The sequence below is a fragment of the Chenopodium quinoa genome, unplaced genomic scaffold (assembly GCF_001683475.1).
Source record: "Chenopodium quinoa cultivar QQ74 unplaced genomic scaffold, ASM168347v1, whole genome shotgun sequence".
Lineage (NCBI taxonomy): Eukaryota > Viridiplantae > Streptophyta > Magnoliopsida > Caryophyllales > Amaranthaceae > Chenopodium > Chenopodium quinoa.
In genome coordinates, this window is record NW_018743955.1 from 3163236 (window position 1) to 3182988 (window position 19753).

Here is a 19753-nt window from a genome sequence, read left to right on the forward strand (position 1 = left end):
TGTACGCAACCACGGTCCATATTGAATATTTTAACTTGCTATCTTGATTTGGGATAATATAAAAAAATGATTTTATATCAAATGATTTTTTATATTTAAATATAATTTTAATTGATACTTTGTAACAAAAAGTGAAAAATCGTGTATGATACGGGATCTAACCTAATTAGGGGGTGTTTGGTTCAAGCATATTACGTATAAGGTATGGGTTTAGAATGACCAAAACCCATACCTTGTGTTTGTTTTCAGAATTTTCATTTTTCAAACCCATACCTCAAACCCCCAAAGTATGGGTTTTTGAAACCCAAGGGGGGAGGTGGGTATGGCTCATACTAGGGGTGAGCATGGGACGGGTACTCGTACCGTTAGTACTAACGGTTCGGGTACCTAATAACCAAAATCCCTAAAAGTGATATCCATAACCCGAATCGATAAGTTCGGGTACCCGGATTTTCGGATCGGTTATCGGGTACCCAATGAGATTTCCAATAATGATAATTAAACTTAATTATGTACTTATTATGATATAATTTACCACTAATTAACAACAATATCATATGATTTTGACAAAATTATTAATAATATTACTAATCATTGATATTATAAAGTAATTATGAAGTAAAGTTAGAGTTTAGATTTAAAAAAAATAGATTTAAGTAGGGAAAAATGCTTATCGGAACGGATCGGGTAACCGTTAATTTTAAAATGATACCCAATTACCATACACGATAACAAATTATCGGAACGGGTACCCGAACCGTTACGGTTATCGGATCGGGTACCCTAATTTTCAGAACGGTTACGGATCGTTTTTCGGGTTTTCGGTTTTTCGGGTAGTTTTGCTCAGCCCTAGCTCATACCCATATCTTTAGGTTTAAAATTAAAGAAAAACTATCATTTCTAGATAAAAACTAAACATATGAAATCAAATATCAAGTTCCAACCCCATACCACCCATGTTTCATTCCTCATTCTAAACCCATACTATTGTTTGAACCAAACGCCCCTTAGTAGTATTTTACTTAAGTGAACCCAGGGTAATGAAACACCCTCATTTTCTTTCATAACACCCCGATTTTCAGTGGTAACCTATAAAAAAAGTCGACCCAAATAAGCTCCAACCCTTTTTCCAAACAAAAATAGAAATGGAGCACAACTTCAATGGCGGAGAAGAAGAATCACCAAAAGAGCTTCCTCAGCTTCAATGGAGGAAAGAGACTGTACCAAGGGTTTTCACCATTGTCAGCTCCAAGCTTCCTCAGCGCGACCTTGTCTCTCTCTTACTCGTTAGCCCTTGGCTTTATCGCACTCTCGCCTCTAATCCTTCTCTCTGGAAGGTAATCCTTGCCTATAATATTTTATCAATCGAGGAGTTGTTTTTGATGAATTTGCAGTGAATTTCGTTGTTTATGTGATTGAATTACTTCTGCAGGTTCTTGATTTTCATGAGATGAACAATGCTGGGAATCGGCTCGTAGCTGCTCTTTCTCTGGTTAGTTTGATTGCTCGATTTTGCGCAAATTCAGTTCAAATTACATTAAGATATTGATTACTATTATTGTGATTTTGTTTGAATTTAAGAACTGTAAATTTGAGCATTGTTGTTTGTTGATGAGTGTGAAGCTGCTCTTTTTTTTTTTTCAAGTATTTGTTTGAGTTTCTGCAATTTGCAGTTCAGTTGTACATTTGATTCAATTGTTATGTTTGAATTTGTATGAATTTAAAATTGCAAAGTTGAGAATTTTCGTGTGTTATTGAGTGTGATTTTACCTGCTCTTTCTCTGATTATTACATTTGCTCGATTTTCCGTGATTTAAGTTCAATTCTGCATTCAATTTGATTGCTATGATTGTGAATTTGTATTAATTTAAGAACTGCAAATTTGAGTATTGTTGCGTGTTATTGAGTTTGATTGTCACGTGATATTTGCTGCCCTTTCTCTGGTTAGTTAATTTGATCAATTTTGCGTGATTTCAGCTCAATTTTTCACTCAATTTGATGCGCTGTATGCTATCTTTTATGATCTTAGACAATTACAAATTTGAGTACTGTTTGTGTTACCGGAATTCTGTTTTGAAGTTGGAAAATTGATTTGCTGATGCTGAAATCAATTGTTACAGCCTAGGTATAAGGATGTGAAGCAAATAAACCTTGAATTTGCACAAGATCTTGAAGACAAGTATCTGGAACTCCTCAAAAATAAGGTGAGAGCTGAATCTAAGAGGTCCATGTATTATTTGATATTGTTTAGAAGTCGGTAGGTTTGTTAACCCTTTTAAATTACTTGAGTGCTTTCCATCTTGTATTTTAATGCAAAAGACTATTCATAACAAACTTTTTAAAAGCTTAAAACACCTAAGGGGGGAAGGAAGATGGTTAGTTGTATTATATTTCAGTTTACGGAGATGTTATGACAACACTTTTTTCAACCAATACAGGATGATTATTTTCTAACATGGATGGTTACCCTTGTAAGATTATACTGCGGCCAATACCAAGTAATTGTGGACATGTTTGTAGCTCTTATTATGTAGTGAATCTGAAATTCTGAAGGACTATTTTGAAATTAGTTATTAAATGTATATAGCTTTAAGTTGATCTTATGTTGCATAGCATGGTGGGACTAGGAATCTGTAACTAAATCATTCATATTCTTTGGCATGCCTGGATCCTCTTTACTGATTAAGAATGTAAAAGTGTAAGGAAACTTTTACTCAAGGAATTTTTAAGATTTAAGAGTATATTTTTGTCATAATTTTTAGTTTAGCAATATTCCTTAGGTAATAGTGAATTGCAACCTAGTTGCTAATACTCATATTTTGATTAGTACTTTAAGGCTATACTGTCTTCACCTAAAAAAATTAGAAGTTTTGGAAAGACAAATTAGATACTCCCTTCATCCCCTTTTTATAGTCCCTTATGGGAATTTTTCACGGGAATTAATAAACACAAATAAGAATAGTTAAAGTACATTGAAAAAGTAAATTGACACTGGGTATGCAAAAAAGTAGAGAGAGAAAGTAATAAAAATACATGGGAAAACCAAATTTACACGGGAAAGTTAAATTTGCACAAATATTGTTGCAAATTAGAGGGAATTTTGGTAAAAATTTAATATTAATGGTTGTTAGAAAAAACAAATGGGGTGAACATTTTGGGATTAAAATTTGTCCATAAGGGACTATCAAAAGGGGACGGAGGGAGTAAGTTCTAATCGTCTCATATCAGTTTTACTTTTTACAAGTGTTTACTCAGTTCAATATACAACTACAATAATCTCTAATATTCAAATTAATTCTAATAAGTTTATAGTAAGTTTAAATAAGTGAATATCAAGTGAAATAGTCATTGGGGTTGCAATTATTTTTGTCGGTAAAATTAGTTAGTTTTTTAGTTAGATGATAAATGTGTAATCATTTCTGCTGTTTGAAATAGTTGAACATTAGTTTCAACTGTAAAATGATACTTGAAAGCTACCAAAAGCTCTAGTTACCAGTATTACCACATGTACTATGGCTAATATGTTGGTCTCACTGCCTCAGTTTTGAAGTGAATCTGTCTAAATTTATACTAGTAAATTTGATTATTTATTGTGGTGCCAAGTATAGCTAAAAAAGGCAAGGGCCAGGTTATTATTGTTGTTATTTCTGTGCTTTATCTTATTTTTATTAATTTTTAATTTAAGGATTTGAATACTGCATCATATGTGCTCTGCTTTGCCATTATCTGTTGTGACTTAATTCCATGATTGGGCAGTGCTCCAGCTCTCTTCAGAATTTAGAGATACTGAACTTAAATGGATGCCAGAAGATATCTGATCAAGGAGTTGAAGCCATTACTAGCGCATGTCCAAGCATGAGAGTCTTTTCAATATATTGGAATGTTAGGTATGTATCTAATGTATTCATTAACAGTTTAAGTTACTAATCTGGAATACTATTTATGTTCTGTCTGATAATTTTATTGCTTGTTCAAGGGTAACGGATGTTGGCACACAGTATCTAGTTCGGAATTGCAAACACGTAATCGATTTGAATTTCAGTGGTTGTAAGGTATAAATTCATTTAGATCTGATTCTTTTAATCATGACATAATGTTACTCAATTTGGTAGCCCCCTACAAACCGCTAACAGAAATAGACAAATTAATACATGAAAATGGTGCATTTTGGCCTATTTTACAAACTATGTAGCGAATTGCATTATCATCCCCAATATCTTACAATTGTTTAGTGAATTAACATTGCATGAGATATATCTTGTTTTCTTTGTATCAACGAGTTGCTTATCACAGTTGCAAAATTTATTTATTTAAAACTTTTTGTTTCTAGGTATAACGCATAGATTTATCTCATTCTTTAGTAATCTTGATTCTTGGATTTAATTTGTGTAGACTGTATATACTCATGGATTCCAACAAAACAGCAAAGTAGACTTTTTCTTCAATCCAAATGTTTTTACATTCATTCAGCTTAGCTTATCAATGAGCATTACAAGGATTTAGGGCCTGTTTTGTTCGGCTTAATTTCATTTCATTTCAGTTTAGCTCCTATCAGTTCAATTCCTAATTTCCTTCTCTCATAAACAATTCATTTCAGCTCTATTTAGATCACTTCAGTTCAGCCCCAATCAGTTCAATTGTTTTCAATTAATCGATCAGACCCTTAAATAGAGAATTAGAGACGCAACCCCTTTGCAAGGATATCTAGTCACACCTCTTACAACCACCGAAAGTGTGACAACTAGCCTTAGAATTTTCTACAACCTTTCCTTAGAATCAGATAAAAGTGACAATAGATTGTCTTTTTCTTCCAAAGCAAAAATACAAAAGCCGGAGGATGAGGCTGAATTTCTTATGAATGGACCCCAAACCCAATCACTACCACAAAAAGCATTGAGTTGAGCATTGGACTAACAAGTAGGACTTGATAAGGTGATTTAGAGAGAGACCACAAAACACTTTTAGCTGATTGGAAGTGAACTGCAAAGACTGCTGAGCACACTCTATTAGCTTTATCAGGCCATGTCATTGTTAATTACATGAGTTTCCCATTATAGTGATCATGATGAGATAATTGCTCACCAATTTAAGCTTGGAATTCTTTGAGTCTTTCGATTAGTTATCCCATATTCTTCTTGTAAATCTATTACTAAGTTTTAATAATAATTTACTTGGAGTTGAGGTAATATTGTTTATAAATTTTTTACTTTATCTTTCTAATTATAGGTTGCCTATTAAGATTTTGGCGGAGGTGACGTTAATTATTAGGAAAATTGGTTTAAAATAATCTCAACTATTATCGGTGGGTGCAAAATAATATGACCTCAATTATTTGCTTTTAGTAGTACCACCTTTTGTAATATATGTGCAAAATGGTACGCCAGGAGGAATATTTTGTCTTCATTATTATGTTATTTTTGTATTGGTTATTAATTTTTTTCCCCAAAATACGTAATTCCTACATTTTTATTTACAATAACACATTATTTTGACATGACACACACTTTATGAGAGATATTAGACTGGATAAACGGATAAATCAATTAATAAAATTTTACCACCAATAAGAAGAAAGTGTTATGATTAAAAAATAAAGAAGAAATTGGTAAAGTTGCTACAATTAACACTTGTAGCATAATTTGTTTGCTTACATAATCTAATCATTTTTTCAAGCATGTCAAAACTTGTGTTGCGAGTATAACAAACAAAGGAAATATTATGTTAATTTTTGGTTTTTGAAACATTTTTTAAAACTAATTATATCAATATAATAATGCATTTAAATACCTTATTTACTTTTGTTTAATAGTAGAATTTTTTTTTTTAGAGAAATTAATTTACTAGCCTAACAAAAGGGTAGGGCATTATTAATTTAGGTAAGAGGAAATTATTGACATAGAATGTATGTTGAAAAAAAAACTTTAATATTAAAAAATTATAATAAAAATAATATAATAATGAATATGGGCGGAACTTTCCTTAAGATGCCTTTTTCGGTGGTTGGCGTACCATTTTGCACTTATAGTACAAAAGGTTATAGTGCTGATAGCAAATAATTAAGGTTGTAATATATCGCACTCACCGTTAATAGTTAGTATTATTTTAAACCAATTTTCCTAATTATTTCCTACATTTCCAACCGAATGAGATAAATACCAAGATTCATTGAAATTCACGAAGAAATCTCCATAAGCCTCAACTTTCAAGTTGTGTGTTCTTATAACTACAATGGTTGGAATTTGCATTGTAATGGTGGTGCTAGTGTAGCAATTATAACAATTTACGAATTGCTAACACAAGTAATAATAAGGATATCTAAAGGAAATACAAATATACCCAAAATATAAAATAAACTTCTTCTGAATATATATAATTTCAAAATATAAACTTCCTCTTATATCTCCTTAATATCACTAAATATTCTTCCTTTTCTTTTTCCTTCTTCTGCTTACTTTTTAACAAAAACAATAACTACATATATATATAACATGTCCTTTTTCTAAACAATGAAAGGATGCCATTAGTTCTAATTCTTAACCGCCTCTTAAATTAACAAATTCTAAAATCAACATTCTAATAATAAATCTTCCATAATTGAAGTTTGTGAATTACAACACACCCCCTCAAACTTTAATTTCCATTCGAGTATCTCTCTTAACCTTTTGAATGTGTCTAGAGATAGAGGCTTTGTAAAAATATCCGCAACTGTTCCTTGCTTGACTTGATCTTGTAGGAAATGAAATCGAGTATCAATATGTTTACTTCTTCCATGTTGCACTGGATTCTTAACAAGTTTTATTGTTGACACATTGTCTACATATATTGTAGTTGGTCCTTCTTGAACATGACCAATTTCTTTCAAGAGATTTCTGAACCATAACGCTTCACAAACTGCAGATGAAGCTGCTATGTATTCAGCTTCACAACTTGATAGTGCCACCACTGGCTGTTTTTTAGAAGTCCAGGTAAAAGAAGTTAAACCTAGATAAAATACATATCCAGTTGTACTTTTCCGCTCATCTTGATCTCCAGCCGAATCGCTATCTTAACCATATAATGTTGCTTCATTCCCAAAGGAATAGAATATCCCATAATCTAAGGTACCTTTAACACACCTAATTATTCTCTTTGCATTGCAGAGATGTGATTCTTTTGGCGTCTCCATATATCTACTGAATTGACTCCATATACAATGTCTGGCCTAGTATGGTTAAATATCTTAGGCTTCCAACAATACTTTTGTATAAAGTTGGATTAATCAATTTTTCTTCTCCAGATTTTGTCATTTTTATTCTAGTCGTTATAGGAGTGCTCATAGGTTTGCATGAGTCCATCTTAAACTTTTCAAGTATTTCTTTCGCATATTTCTTTTGCGAAATGAAAATTCCATCTTCAGATTGCTTTATCGAAGTTCATTAGCCCATAGTTGTCATTTCAAATTATTTGAACATTGCCACTTTGAAATCATCAAACATACTTTGAATGTTGCTAGTGAATAATAGATCATCAACATATAAACTTATTATAAGAATATCATCACCATTCTTCTTCACATATATCGCATGTTCTTATGGATACCATTCTGGATCAAGTATCCGTCTATACGTGTATTCTAAGCTCGTGGGGCTTGCTTTAGACCATAAAGTGTCTTTTTCAAACGAAGCACTCTATCTTCTTTTCCCTTGATGACAAAACCTTCTGGTTGTTCCACATAAACGTCTTCTTCTAAAATTCCATTTAAAAATGCTGACTTAACATCAAGTTGATATATCTTCCATTTATGATGTGCGGCAAGTGAGACAATCGTTCTTACGGTGTCTAAACGACTTTTGCTTGTATCCTTTTGCTACAAGTCTTGCCTTGTATCTTTCAATGCTTCCATCTGCACCTCTTTTTAGCTTCTAAACCCATTTTACACCTATGGCCTAATGGCCCTTTGGCAATGTAGCCAACTCCCATGTATCATTTTTCTCTGTTGACCGGATTACCTCTTTCATAGCAGATCTCCATTCCTCTTCTCCTAAAGCTTCTTCAAAGTTAATGGGTTTGTGGTCAAGTAGAATAAATCAACTTCATTAACTTCATTTTTCTTTCATATATGTCTATGAGAATTCTCATTTTAAGAGGTGTTATGATGTTGAATGTGATCCTTTAGCTGATAGCGATGATGCTTGTGAATCATTAGTATTTGTTAGAGTCCTTGGTTGATTTTTTTTGGAACCCTTTTCTATAATATCATGATAGTCTTCAAACACAATTTCTTGATTATCCCATTTCCAGGATCCTCTTTCGCTGAAGATTATGTCTCTACTCTCAATTAGCTTTCCACTAATTGGACTGTACAACTTATAAGCTTTAGATGGTGAATTTATCCAATGAAGATACATTTTTTACCTCGATCATCTAACTTCTTTCTCTTTGCCTTGTGTATTTGAGCATAGGCTATGCGCCCAAATACACGAAAATGTTTACTTTTCACCACTCCATGCTTCTTGTGGTGTCATATTCTTTACACTCTTTGTAGGACAACGATTTAGAATATAGGTTGACCATGCAACAACTTCTGCCAGAATTGCTTCGACAATCCTCTTTCTTTACTTTGGTTGCGAGGTTGGTAGTTATTACGACCCTCTTCCTCGTCCAGAAATCCGCCGTGTCGATTTCCACCTTTTTGTTCATTTAATGACAACTTTGATTCAAGTGCTTGGTCTATCATTCTTCTGAATTCTTTGTTCATGTTTTAGAGTTCTCGCAGCGTAAATGTGGCTTCTACTAAATAATATGAAACCGATATCTCACAAAGATAAATAATATTTTGGGATAAACAAATTAACCACTATGAAGGTAATAATAAATTAAGAAAATAAACTTTCTTAATTCTAATAAACTTTGACGTGAATAGAAATGATTGAATTAATATTCTATGCATTATAACCTAAACATTTTATAATAACATAAGTGCTAAATAAGGAATGTTCTCTAAAGAAACAATGACGCACATTGTTTTACTCTCCTATAATTCCTCTTGCTCTATGATTAATAATTCCCCAAATACGGAGAATTAATCTCACAATCAATAACACTTATTTCTACAATTCTCCACCTTATTCAAAATACATTCAAATTTTTGACGAACGAATTGTAGTTATCCGTATGGGTTACAACCTAGGATATAAATTAAACTTCTTGTGAATTTATATAATTTCAAAATATAAACTTCCTCTTATATCTCCTTAATATCACTCAACTATTCTTCCTTTTCTTTTTCCTTCTTCTGCTTACTTTATAACAAAAGCAATAACTACATATATATAATATGTCCTTTTTCTAAACAATGAAGAGATGTCGTTAGTTCTAATTCTTAACCACCGCTTAAATAAACAAATTCTAAAATCAACATTCTAATAATAAATCTTACATAATTAAAGTTTGTGAATTATAACACTTAGAGAGTTAGAGGTAGAGGAGAAAAATATAGATATTAGTATTGTGGAATTGCCGAATGTGAAAACATTGTAGTTGCAAACTTTTCATTAACAAAGGTTGTCATTGGTAAAATGAAAAGCCCTTCTAGGAGCTATTTGTTTACAAATTGACGCTTACAGTTCTTTAAATTATTGGAAGTACTACCATGGGCGATACATTTGAGAATGGATGGTAAAAGTAGTTCGTCATTAGTCGGATACAGTACAACCATGTGGAAGATTGGAGAGGAATTCCTAAAGTAATTGACTATGAGAAAGACGACTTGGCTAATCTTGCAAAAGGAAAAATTCTTGAGACATGGGACAGTGTACATTCAATGACTTTGAGAAAGACATTAGACAAATGATGTGCTTTACCTTGCCAACGTAAACACTTAGCGTAGATACTAAATAGTGTATATCAGAGATTTGGTTCCTTGGATTCCGTGTGGAAAAAGGTGAATCGAGCGGTAAAGAACAAGTTATTAGTGGTATGCACTTGAGTGTTTAAGGCCTAGCTAGTCACGGGAGGAAGTACTTTGGTATCCTATTCCAACATTTGAAAGGTCATACCTCTTAACAATGTTTTGGATTGTTAAGTCACATCTTTGTTGATGTGCGATGTGCATATTACCTAAGCGGTAAAAAATATATCTTTTCAACCCAATCTATTGATCTACCACAATAGTCTTAGGTTTCACATCAATAACAATGCTTCTTATCTGATATCCATGTGTAGACAATAGTTGTTTCGTCCTTAATAAGTGTGTAGGTCGTCAATTTCTATAAAGGCATTTTGTATTTGCTGGTCTTATACATAGAATTAGGGTGAATTCCCGTTATCTGAATTTATCAACCCTTATCTAAACTTATTTCAACTTATTACACCTTATTAACACTTATTTGACCTTATTAACACTTGTAAGATCTTATTAGACGTTCTTTAAACTTATTGTATAATACCCATAAAAGGAAAGTGATGAAAAAAAAGAACGAAGGGAGTATATTGGTAATATGAGTATATAATAATATAATAAAAACATTAATATATGAAAATATTAGCATTTTTATGATTTCAATAAAAATAAAAATTCTAAAAGTTTGTTTCATCATTATTTGTCATCACTTCCTTCTTCCGTATCATTTTCTACGACATCTCTAACTAACTCCCATATATCTTTTGTTATGTTTTTTCGAACACGGCTCATAGCTTTTTTTATTTTTTATTTATTTTATTTTATTTTATTTTCTTTTAAGTTTATCGTACATATCATAATCAATGGCATCATCTTTAAGATCTTCCATATATTCTTTAATACGCCAAAAACATTTCAATTGTTGTAAGTAAAGAGGATTGTCGAAAGTTATAATGCTCTAAGTTTCCAACAAGTGGATCCTTTTCTTCAAAATATGGCATATGATATCTCAAAGTCTTTCACAAGATGGGGGCTTTAATGTCCGAGAGTATTTATGGATATGTTGAGTAAACTAAAAAGTATTTTCCTATTCATTTAGTATAAAATATTAGTATATACTAAAAATAATGTAGCGTATTTATCTAACTAACAACAATTTTAAACTTAAAAAGTACCAGGAGGTGGATGGAGGTATTTCTTGGTAACATCACATAGATAATGTGTCAAAGCTGTTGTATCATGTGCCCTTCCTTCTAAGCACAAATTAAGAAAAGTATATAACATGTTAAACGAACACGAAGCCATGACTCTCCATGTTTTATTTCCTTTACGTTCTCTTTATGGCTTAGCATGAACATCATCAACAATTTCTTTTACGTATATGGGTATCATCTGAAGCTCCGACTCAATCCTAAGAATGAAGGTTTTTTTTTTAATTAAAGAACGATAAAAATGTAGCTTGCTAGGATAATCATTTTCACTAAATTAGAATTGTTACCTTGAAAAATGGCCAGTATAATGAATTGTTTTTAATTTATGGTGGCATTTCATTGAAATTATGATATGGTTGAATAATATCACAAGATTATGAAATCAAAGCTTTCATCACTGCTCTAAAGTAGATATAATAAAAAACACGAATGCGTAATTAATATTATATGGCTCTTCGTACTTACCTTTGAAACATAATAATAAAGTTCCACAAATCACAATAAAAACACATTTATCAAAATAAAGCAGTTACCAAAATTTAACTTATTCCATATTGAAAAAAATGAAGCTTACACACCTAACTTTATAATAACACGTTCTAAGCATCTTAGATGACTTATTATGTTAGTTAAATAATCATCATCTAAGCTATCATTGAAGCTAGGCCTGTAACAATCATCGGGGAATTGGTTTATTTCTTAAAATAGAGGCACCTAAAAAAAAAAGTCACTTTCATTTGGATTACGTAAGAACTCCAACAAGACTTTCCGTAATTGCTAATTGTCGGAATTTCTTCGAATATCAAAATGAATTTTTCATATTTTGATGGAGATGGTCTAGATTGTCTTAAAGGAACCAAGTTGCATGTTTCTTCTTAAATAATCCATGCAAGTTTCAATGTCATCTTTCGCACTCTTACTACAGGTAACACTGCAATATGAACTCTTACATTTGTTAGAAGATATGATCTTGGGAGGGGACTTGCTTTATTAGCTTGACCTTTCAGCATCGTCTATATTATCATCTTTGGTTTTAAGTTCTTCATCAGAATCCCCATTCCTTAGAGTCATCTTGAACTATAATCATGGGTTGGTTGTGTTTGGTTTGTATGATCGGTCCTGAAGACCAAGATTTGCTACTAGTTGTATACGTCCCAACAAATATATCATACAACTTACTCAAACATTAACAGTTTCTTTAGAAGGCTTGAAGAGTTCTTATAAGCCAATACAAAGAAAAAAAAATACATATTATTCCAAGTTATAACAAAAATATATGTAGGAAAAGCAAAAGTCATAACCCAAATACCTTTACAAATGCCTTCCACTTCTCATCTTTTTGGATCAATCACACGGTAACCTGTTTATTCATTCCAACCAATTCCAGTCCAACTTTTAAGTTCATTCCAAGCTTTTCCTTTTATTTCTTTTCAAAGTCTTCCCTATTTGTACATTCAAACGTGATAGAATTGTGTCATAGTTGTACTTGCCACTACTTTGCCTTTTTGTTTTCGTTTACTAAATCCAAAAATATCTCAATATCCTCATTGTTCCATGATGTCCTTTCTTTGGAAGTGATTGTAGTTTTGTTAATAAATAAAATATTCAAAGCAATATTAACTAGTAAAATACTAATATGGGTGATGTTGGGACTTAAAGTAGATGTTAAGAGAAAAAATGCACAAAGCAACAACCAGTCTAAAGTATTACTTTAAAAACAAAAAAGGTATACAACTTATTTAGTCATTTTAGAAGTTCGAAAATATGTATATATGTTTTCTTATATTTAAGGAATACTATGTATAAGTTAGCAAAGCATGTCGTTGTTCAATTCACTTATCATCCATTTGATGTGTAATAATATAAGCAATCGCTACATTGCCTCCATATTTCATGTGAGAGCTAGTGAAGTTCAATTCACTTACTTAGTAGTTCTTATTTTTAATTAATGAAATCTTGTGATTTTTAAAAAAAGAAAAGAATTAGGACTCCTACTCCATATGTTATTTACTTGATTCTTTGATTTCCAATGTTGTCCTTATCGTATCTGTAGCTTTTCATGCAAGCATGGGCTACATGATATGATGTATTATATTTAATATTTTTTTTAGTATAGTATAGAAGCTAAAAAATAACGAAATAAAGTTTGTATATGTAAAAGAAATGAACAAATGTGATGAAAAAAAAAAAAAAAAACGCCGAACATGCATCTATACCCCGTCTCACTAATGGTCATCTAAATTTGTCTACCACATATTCATGTATCACGTATTACACTAACATATGGAAAAAATATTGTCAATGATAATGTAAGATAGAAATCATAATTTTACTAACTAAGATTGTTTTAGAAAAAGGCTTAAAAATTCCATTGAAAAAAATCAATATATAAATCAAAATAAAAAATTAAAGGCATTATAGACTTACATAGCTTGTTTGTTAAGTACACTATTATTGAATTTAGCTCTGTCAAAACCTATAAAATGTAGTATGAGAACCGAAAATTAGTATCAAAATAAAGTGATTTAAGAAACTCATAATCAAGCTTTCATACCTTGGTGTTATGTGAAGATACCCTTGAATAAGTTTTGAATAAGAAATAGTTTGTGTATATATTATAGCAGTGGTAACGAATTGAAGAAACTAAAATCACTATTTTCTAGCTTAGGAATAGTAGATATTTGACTTTAAACAACATTATTAATCCTTATTTATAGCTCGGAAAAGTAAATATTGCTTAGGAAGAATTATTAAATTTCACTATTAACACTATTAACACTATTTTATGGCTTAACAACATTATTAATCACTATTTTAAACTTCATTGTTAACAACATTATTTTATAATTGATTATTTAACCTATAACCATCATATATCCATATGAATAGGTTTATTTATTTGCTTGACTTTTGTTTAAAGCAAAACTTATATGATTGACATGTGAGTTTTATCATAACTCATAAGTGCTTCATGTGTTTATTTATAGTTGCAACACACACTTTAGTACGACATTTAAGAAAAGTGGAGCTTACATGATGTAATATACTTAATATGGGGTTAAGAGGTTGTTAGGAGCATAATTAAGTGGGCCATGAGTTTTAAATAAAGGTAATAGTACAATTTTCACCGTAAAAACCTTTTCTTTTTATACTGTGTTAGATCTATCATGACATTTTCTTTTTAGGAAAGTGTTTCAAACTATAAAGAAACGGAGAAAGTATAACATTACTCTTTTTTTTTATTGCACATGTTACTTTATTCTTGTATGAAAAAGATGATAATAAAGCACATATAAAAATAGACAAAAATAAATAAATAAAAAGAAAAGCAATCTTGATAAGTAATACTCTATCTAATTGGTGGTTCGTGGAAAGAACAAAACTTATAGTTGTAAACAAAGTTATTAAAATCGGGATTCTACTTTGAATCGGAAGGGACTATCCAAATCGAATCGTAAAATCAAATCGACCGGCATGCATAATCAAGACGTCATATCTAAATTTAATTCAATATATTTAAATTTTGAGTTTGAAACCTAATTATTGATAGAAAAAAGTTATTTATTCATCAAACGACTAATAATTGACAATATATATTTATAAATAACTATATAGGTATGTTTTAAACTTTTAAGAATTTCTCTAGTTAAGAGAAATATGTAAAAATCGGGTAGAATCATAAACTGAATCGTATGACATGCATAAATTATAGAATCGCAAGATTCTAAGACTTAAATTGGGATTTTAATAACAATGGTTGTAAAGAACATCATGAATTTATAAAAGAACACAATATTGAAATAAAAGAATTATTTTGAGTTTTTAAAAAAAGATAAATAATGAACCTCACATTTAATGTCAATTTTTAGCAAAATATTCAATTTTCTAGAATTCCTGTATCTTAAATTATGTTCACCTAAAAATTATTCAAGGTTTTAATTTCAAAAATTCAAAAATTCAAAATTTCATTTTCAAAACAAAATGGAAGAACACATTATTCAAGTGTAAAGAACGTAATTTGTGCTTCGTATTATATATTGATACCCAAAAAACATATTTTAACTATATACCTTAAAGAACTTTCTTTGTATTGTTAAGAACATTGACACAAAGAATATATTGATTAGAGTAATTCATTCCAATTAAAAAATGAATATGAATCTAAGAAATAAAAAGAACATTCATCATAATATATATATATATTATATATATATATATATATATATATATATATATATATATATATATATATATATATAATCATCTTCGGAAAATAACACAAAAGGTAGAAAAAGATATTAAAAAAAAAGAAAAATTAAAAGATACCTTTTATCTCAATAATGAATTCATTAATTACATTTTTTTTTTATAAGATTCACTAGAACGGTAAAATCAACTTCGTAATAACATTGATACATTTCGAGATTCAAAATTTACAAGATTACTTTCTCTATATAAACTCAATTTCACTATCTTAACAAAAAATAAATTTTGGTTTGCCAAAAGTAATTTGGAATGTAAATAATAAATCAATTCCACATATTAAAGAGTATAAATAACAAATCAATCCCTTAAATTTTGTTTTGAATTATTTTGCTCATGTACTTTATATTTGTACACAATGTTCTTTTCACATTTTTAAAACCCTTATATTTTAATCGGGTGTACCATGCACATGGTCACCTGAGTATATGATGTAATTTTCATACTATATAAAGTATAATAAGTGTAATTAAGGTGTGGAGGACGTTAAATTTGGAATAAGTGAAAATAAGGTGAACATGCCGTTAATTTCAATGACCCATGGATGTGTATGTAGCAATTGAAGTGATGTAGGATGTGCCATGAACATGCGTTTGGAATAAGTATTGGTTCTTGTCGGTAGACTTCAATGCGTACATGTGCCTCAAATTTAAGTCAAAAAAATGGCTCACAATATCTCCTCCATCAGCATCAATCCGTCTCAACCAATCTCCAAAGTTGTAAATGCGTCTCCTTCAAGTTTTGTGAAAGGGTGTGATAGAGTATAGAAACTAAACCTAGGCTTTAACCATTAGTTTAAGCTTTTGGTTGAGTTACTTCTTTAAAAATTAGATTAAAGAAAAATACATTTCTTAAAAATATAACTCTAAATATATGTATAGAAAATGGCAGTAGAACCCAAAGTTTAAGCGTCTATGCATGTACCATGGTATCAAACATAATCCATGCTTCTTGAAATATACGCTTGATCCTTGTACCATGATCCAAGTGCATAAACAAACTTTTTGACGAATCAAAATGATTTCAAAATTTATGTTTTGTCTTGTCAAAAATATGTCGGAAGTTGGTGTGTGGTAGTATTATGGTTATTAGTGGTGGCAAGTAAGAGTGGGAAGGGAGGAGGAGAGTGGAAGGAGTGAATGAAGTACATAAAAAGTAATCCAAGGGTAACATGGTTATTGTATATTTAATGTTAACTTGGAACTTGAGTTCTTCATTTCATGCAAGTTAGATTTCTTGGTTGTTTTTCTACTTTTAGAAGAACTATCCTATGCCATTTTACTTGAACTCCTTACCTCAAATTTCAGTCTAGGACAACACTTGGACATGGGTAGAACATTCGGACACTTCATTTTAGGTAAAAATCATGCAAAGTTTTCGATTAATAAGTAGTTTGGACACTTGAACACCTGTACTCTTATCGAACATTACACATGAGTCCAAGTAACATCGATTGTATGTATCAACTCCATAATTTATAGTGATATCTCCATATGATTATCTGATTACAGTGTAACTATAAAGTTGGATTTTTCTTTTTCTTTTGTTATCTTTGAATTTGATATTTGTTGTATTTGTGTATATCAATCTCTTCAATCCTTGTGAATTTAATCGTAAACTACCCGGATTTGAATTTGGGGTTCTGGCGTTCAGAGGTCTAGAAATCTGGCAGATCCAAAACCAGGGATGGTTTTTTGGGTTCTAATCTGGAATTGGACTTGTACATTGGACCCAATTGTTAATCGGTTCAGATCTGGATCCTGCAAGGCCGACCCAAATCCAATTTGCTGCCGTTCCTACATGCTTCTGACTAGTTAGCTACTTAGCTATTGGTCAAAACTTAAGATATAAAATCGTGTGCTTGGGTTGCTTCTGAGTGAGTAAATTTGTGCTTCTTGTTACTTTTCCTATTTCTGATGGATAATTCAATAATGTGATCCAGAATATCTCTGACAAAAGTATGCAACTTGTTGCTGACGCTTATCAAAAACTCGAGTCATTGAACATTACAAGGTAATTGTAGTATAGGCATTGCAAGAATCAGACTAATGATTAATGAAGGGTGTGTTGGTTGTAATTCTGGTGATGTGTCTAATTCCTATATTACTGCTTATAAAAACAGGTGCATCAAGCTGAGTGATAGTGGCTTGCAGTACATACTGCGCAGTTGTTCCTCTCTTAAGAGCCTCAATTTGTATGCCTTGTCTAGGTAATAGATGATTTCATATCTGACTATTCTTTCAATCCTGTTAATGCCTAATGCTATGTTCTTATACTGACAAATTTGTTTATTTTATTCAGCTTTACTGATGAAGTTTACATGAGTATGTCACTTCTTACTCAACTCAGGTTCTTAGATCTTTGTGGAGCTCAGGTAGAAATATATTCTTTATGATAAGACAATTCTTGAAAATTTTAATCTTATAGGTTTTTGGTGTTGTAGAATCTGTCTGATCAAGGATTAATGTGCATTGCCAAATGCAATTATTTGGTCTACCTTAATCTATCTTGGTAAAAAAAGCTAAAGGCCTTCTCCAAAGATTTTTGCTAAATAAAACGAAGTTGCAAATACATATCACCTTGAGATCTTTGCCTTCAACAGGTGTGTGCGTGCCACTGATGCTGGCGTCATTGCCCTAGCGGAAGGATGCTCCTACCTTGAGCTACTTAGGTAATGGTACCATAACTTGAAATCATTATTGACCCACCTTGTAGGCGTTGTAGCTCTTCAATCTTTGTATCGCGGGATCTAAAACTGTGAACTTTTGTTTGCAACGTGTCCCCCCCCCCCTCCCCTCTCTCAATTTATTAATATTGTTATTGTTATTATTATTTTTGTTATTGTTATTGCTTGCAAATGTCGTACATTATGGTTATTTAAAATGTGAATTAACTTGCCTCTCAGTAGTTTTTGCATTGATATGTAAACCTTATGTTTGGCATCAATCTGATGTTTATGAAGTAAAACTACAGCTTGTTTGGAATTCTTGGGGTGACTGATCAGAGCCTCGAAGCACTGTCAAGGTCATGTTCGAGTACGCTCAAAACTCTTGATGTGAACGGGTGCATTAACATTAAGGTACGTGTCTATTCTACAACCCTCACATTTTGGAGTGAATGGATGCATTAACATTAAAGTTGTGTCTAGTCTAAAACTCCCATTAACATTTAGGGGTGTCAATATGTGAAGTACATTATGGGACTTAAAAAAACCAAGTCTTGTCTGTAGCATATCTTTGACATCAACTTTTCTTGCTTTTCTGAAAGATCATTGCATTAATCTACCTTTTTTCATATTTTTAGAGAAGAACCCGTGAAGAACTGCTTCAGCTGTTCCCACTTTTAGAGTGTTTTAAAGTGCACAGCTAATGCAATGCTTGTTGGAGCATCCTGATATCTATCTGTGTCTGGACAGTTTCTGCTTACAGCTTATGAAAACGTGCTAACGAATACATTAGAGCACACTCCAACTGTTGGATGAATCACCCGGCGTGTTTATTGTTATGAAGCAGCTTTTTCCTAGGATACAAATGTGGGAAAAGAAATTTTACATTCCAATAGTGGTAGAACTCTCGAGTCATTGCTAAGATATGTTCAGTGAGTGATTTTATATCTTCATAATATGCAGTTTTACTAGGAAGTTGAAGTGCACATATTATGGGGTGCTAAAATCCTTTCCAAGTTTCCAGATATACACAAATTGCAAAATCAAGACAAATGCAGGATCAGTTGGAGTCTCCAATGAAGATGGAAGAGAAGCCTTCAGGTTCAACTTTTGTTTTTTCTCCCATAACATTGTTTCGAATTAGATGCAATTTCTTTTTTTTTTTGTTTTTTTTTTTTGGAGAAACTTCGTGTTCGATGTATTGTGTGTTGATAGACGACTACTTCTTAAGGGATACGGTAGGGCCGTTATTGTTATTGTTGCAGGAAAAACAATAGGCAAATTCTTGAATGAAAATGTATGTTGAATGAGTGAGATGTTTGAATCGAGGTAGCCCCATTTTCTCTTCTTGAGAAACAAAAAATGTAAATAAAAGCAACTTTATTAATATTTTATTTACTATCTCCGTTAAGTTTTATTTGCAACTTTGAGGTGCAACAAGGATCTTAAGTCAAAATTTCATAATGGTGATTATGGAGTAAAAGGGTTTATGATTAAGTAGGAGAGATAAATTAAACATGATTAGTAAACTACCCAAGTCACTCACCATGTGGCCAGGCCACCACCACCGAAAACACCTAAACTAGACCATCCACCACAACCGACACCACCTAAACTAGACTAGCCATCACCACTAACACCCCCCCAAACCCAGACCACCGAAACTACCAAACCCAGACCACCACAACCACAGACACTACCAAAACTTCCAAACCCAGACAACCACAACCACTG

The 19753-nt window shown here is 31.6% G+C and overlaps 1 protein-coding gene across 2 annotated transcripts; it reads left to right on the forward strand.

Annotated features, from left to right (window-relative positions):
• The first annotated feature begins 629 nt into the window (after nucleotides 1–629).
• On the forward strand, nucleotides 630–19443 carry LOC110689187 (F-box protein At3g58530-like). 2 transcript variants are annotated; one of them, XR_002504848.1, is made up of 12 exons: nucleotides 630–1337; nucleotides 1433–1492; nucleotides 2121–2204; nucleotides 3757–3887; nucleotides 3977–4052; nucleotides 17297–17367; nucleotides 17477–17563; nucleotides 17656–17728; nucleotides 17798–17865; nucleotides 17957–18025; nucleotides 18317–18433; nucleotides 18658–19443. XR_002504848.1 is itself a non-coding variant. In XM_021865913.1 (12 exons), the coding sequence occupies exons 1-12, from the start codon at nucleotides 1146–1148 to the stop codon at nucleotides 18721–18723; spliced, it is 1083 nt and encodes a 360-aa protein (XP_021721605.1). In that variant the 5' UTR covers nucleotides 632–1145; the 3' UTR covers nucleotides 18724–19443. The 2 variants fall into 2 exon arrangements, 1 of the variants encoding a protein (XP_021721605.1); XM_021865913.1 differs by having other exon boundaries at nucleotides 632–1337; nucleotides 18328–18433.
• Nucleotides 19444–19753: the final 310 nt, after the last annotated feature.

Bases quoted from the DNA above. Each gene is read 5' to 3' on its own strand.
- LOC110689187 (XM_021865913.1), top strand. From the start codon at position 1,146: ATGGAGCACAACTTCAATGGCGGAGAAGAAGAATCACCAAAAGAGCTT. The intron at 1,338-1,432 runs GTAATCCTTGCC...TTACTTCTGCAG, and splicing joins CTAATCCTTCTCTCTGGAAG to GTTCTTGATTTTCATGAGAT. The intron at 1,493-2,120 runs GTTAGTTTGATT...CAATTGTTACAG, and splicing joins TCGTAGCTGCTCTTTCTCTG to CCTAGGTATAAGGATGTGAA.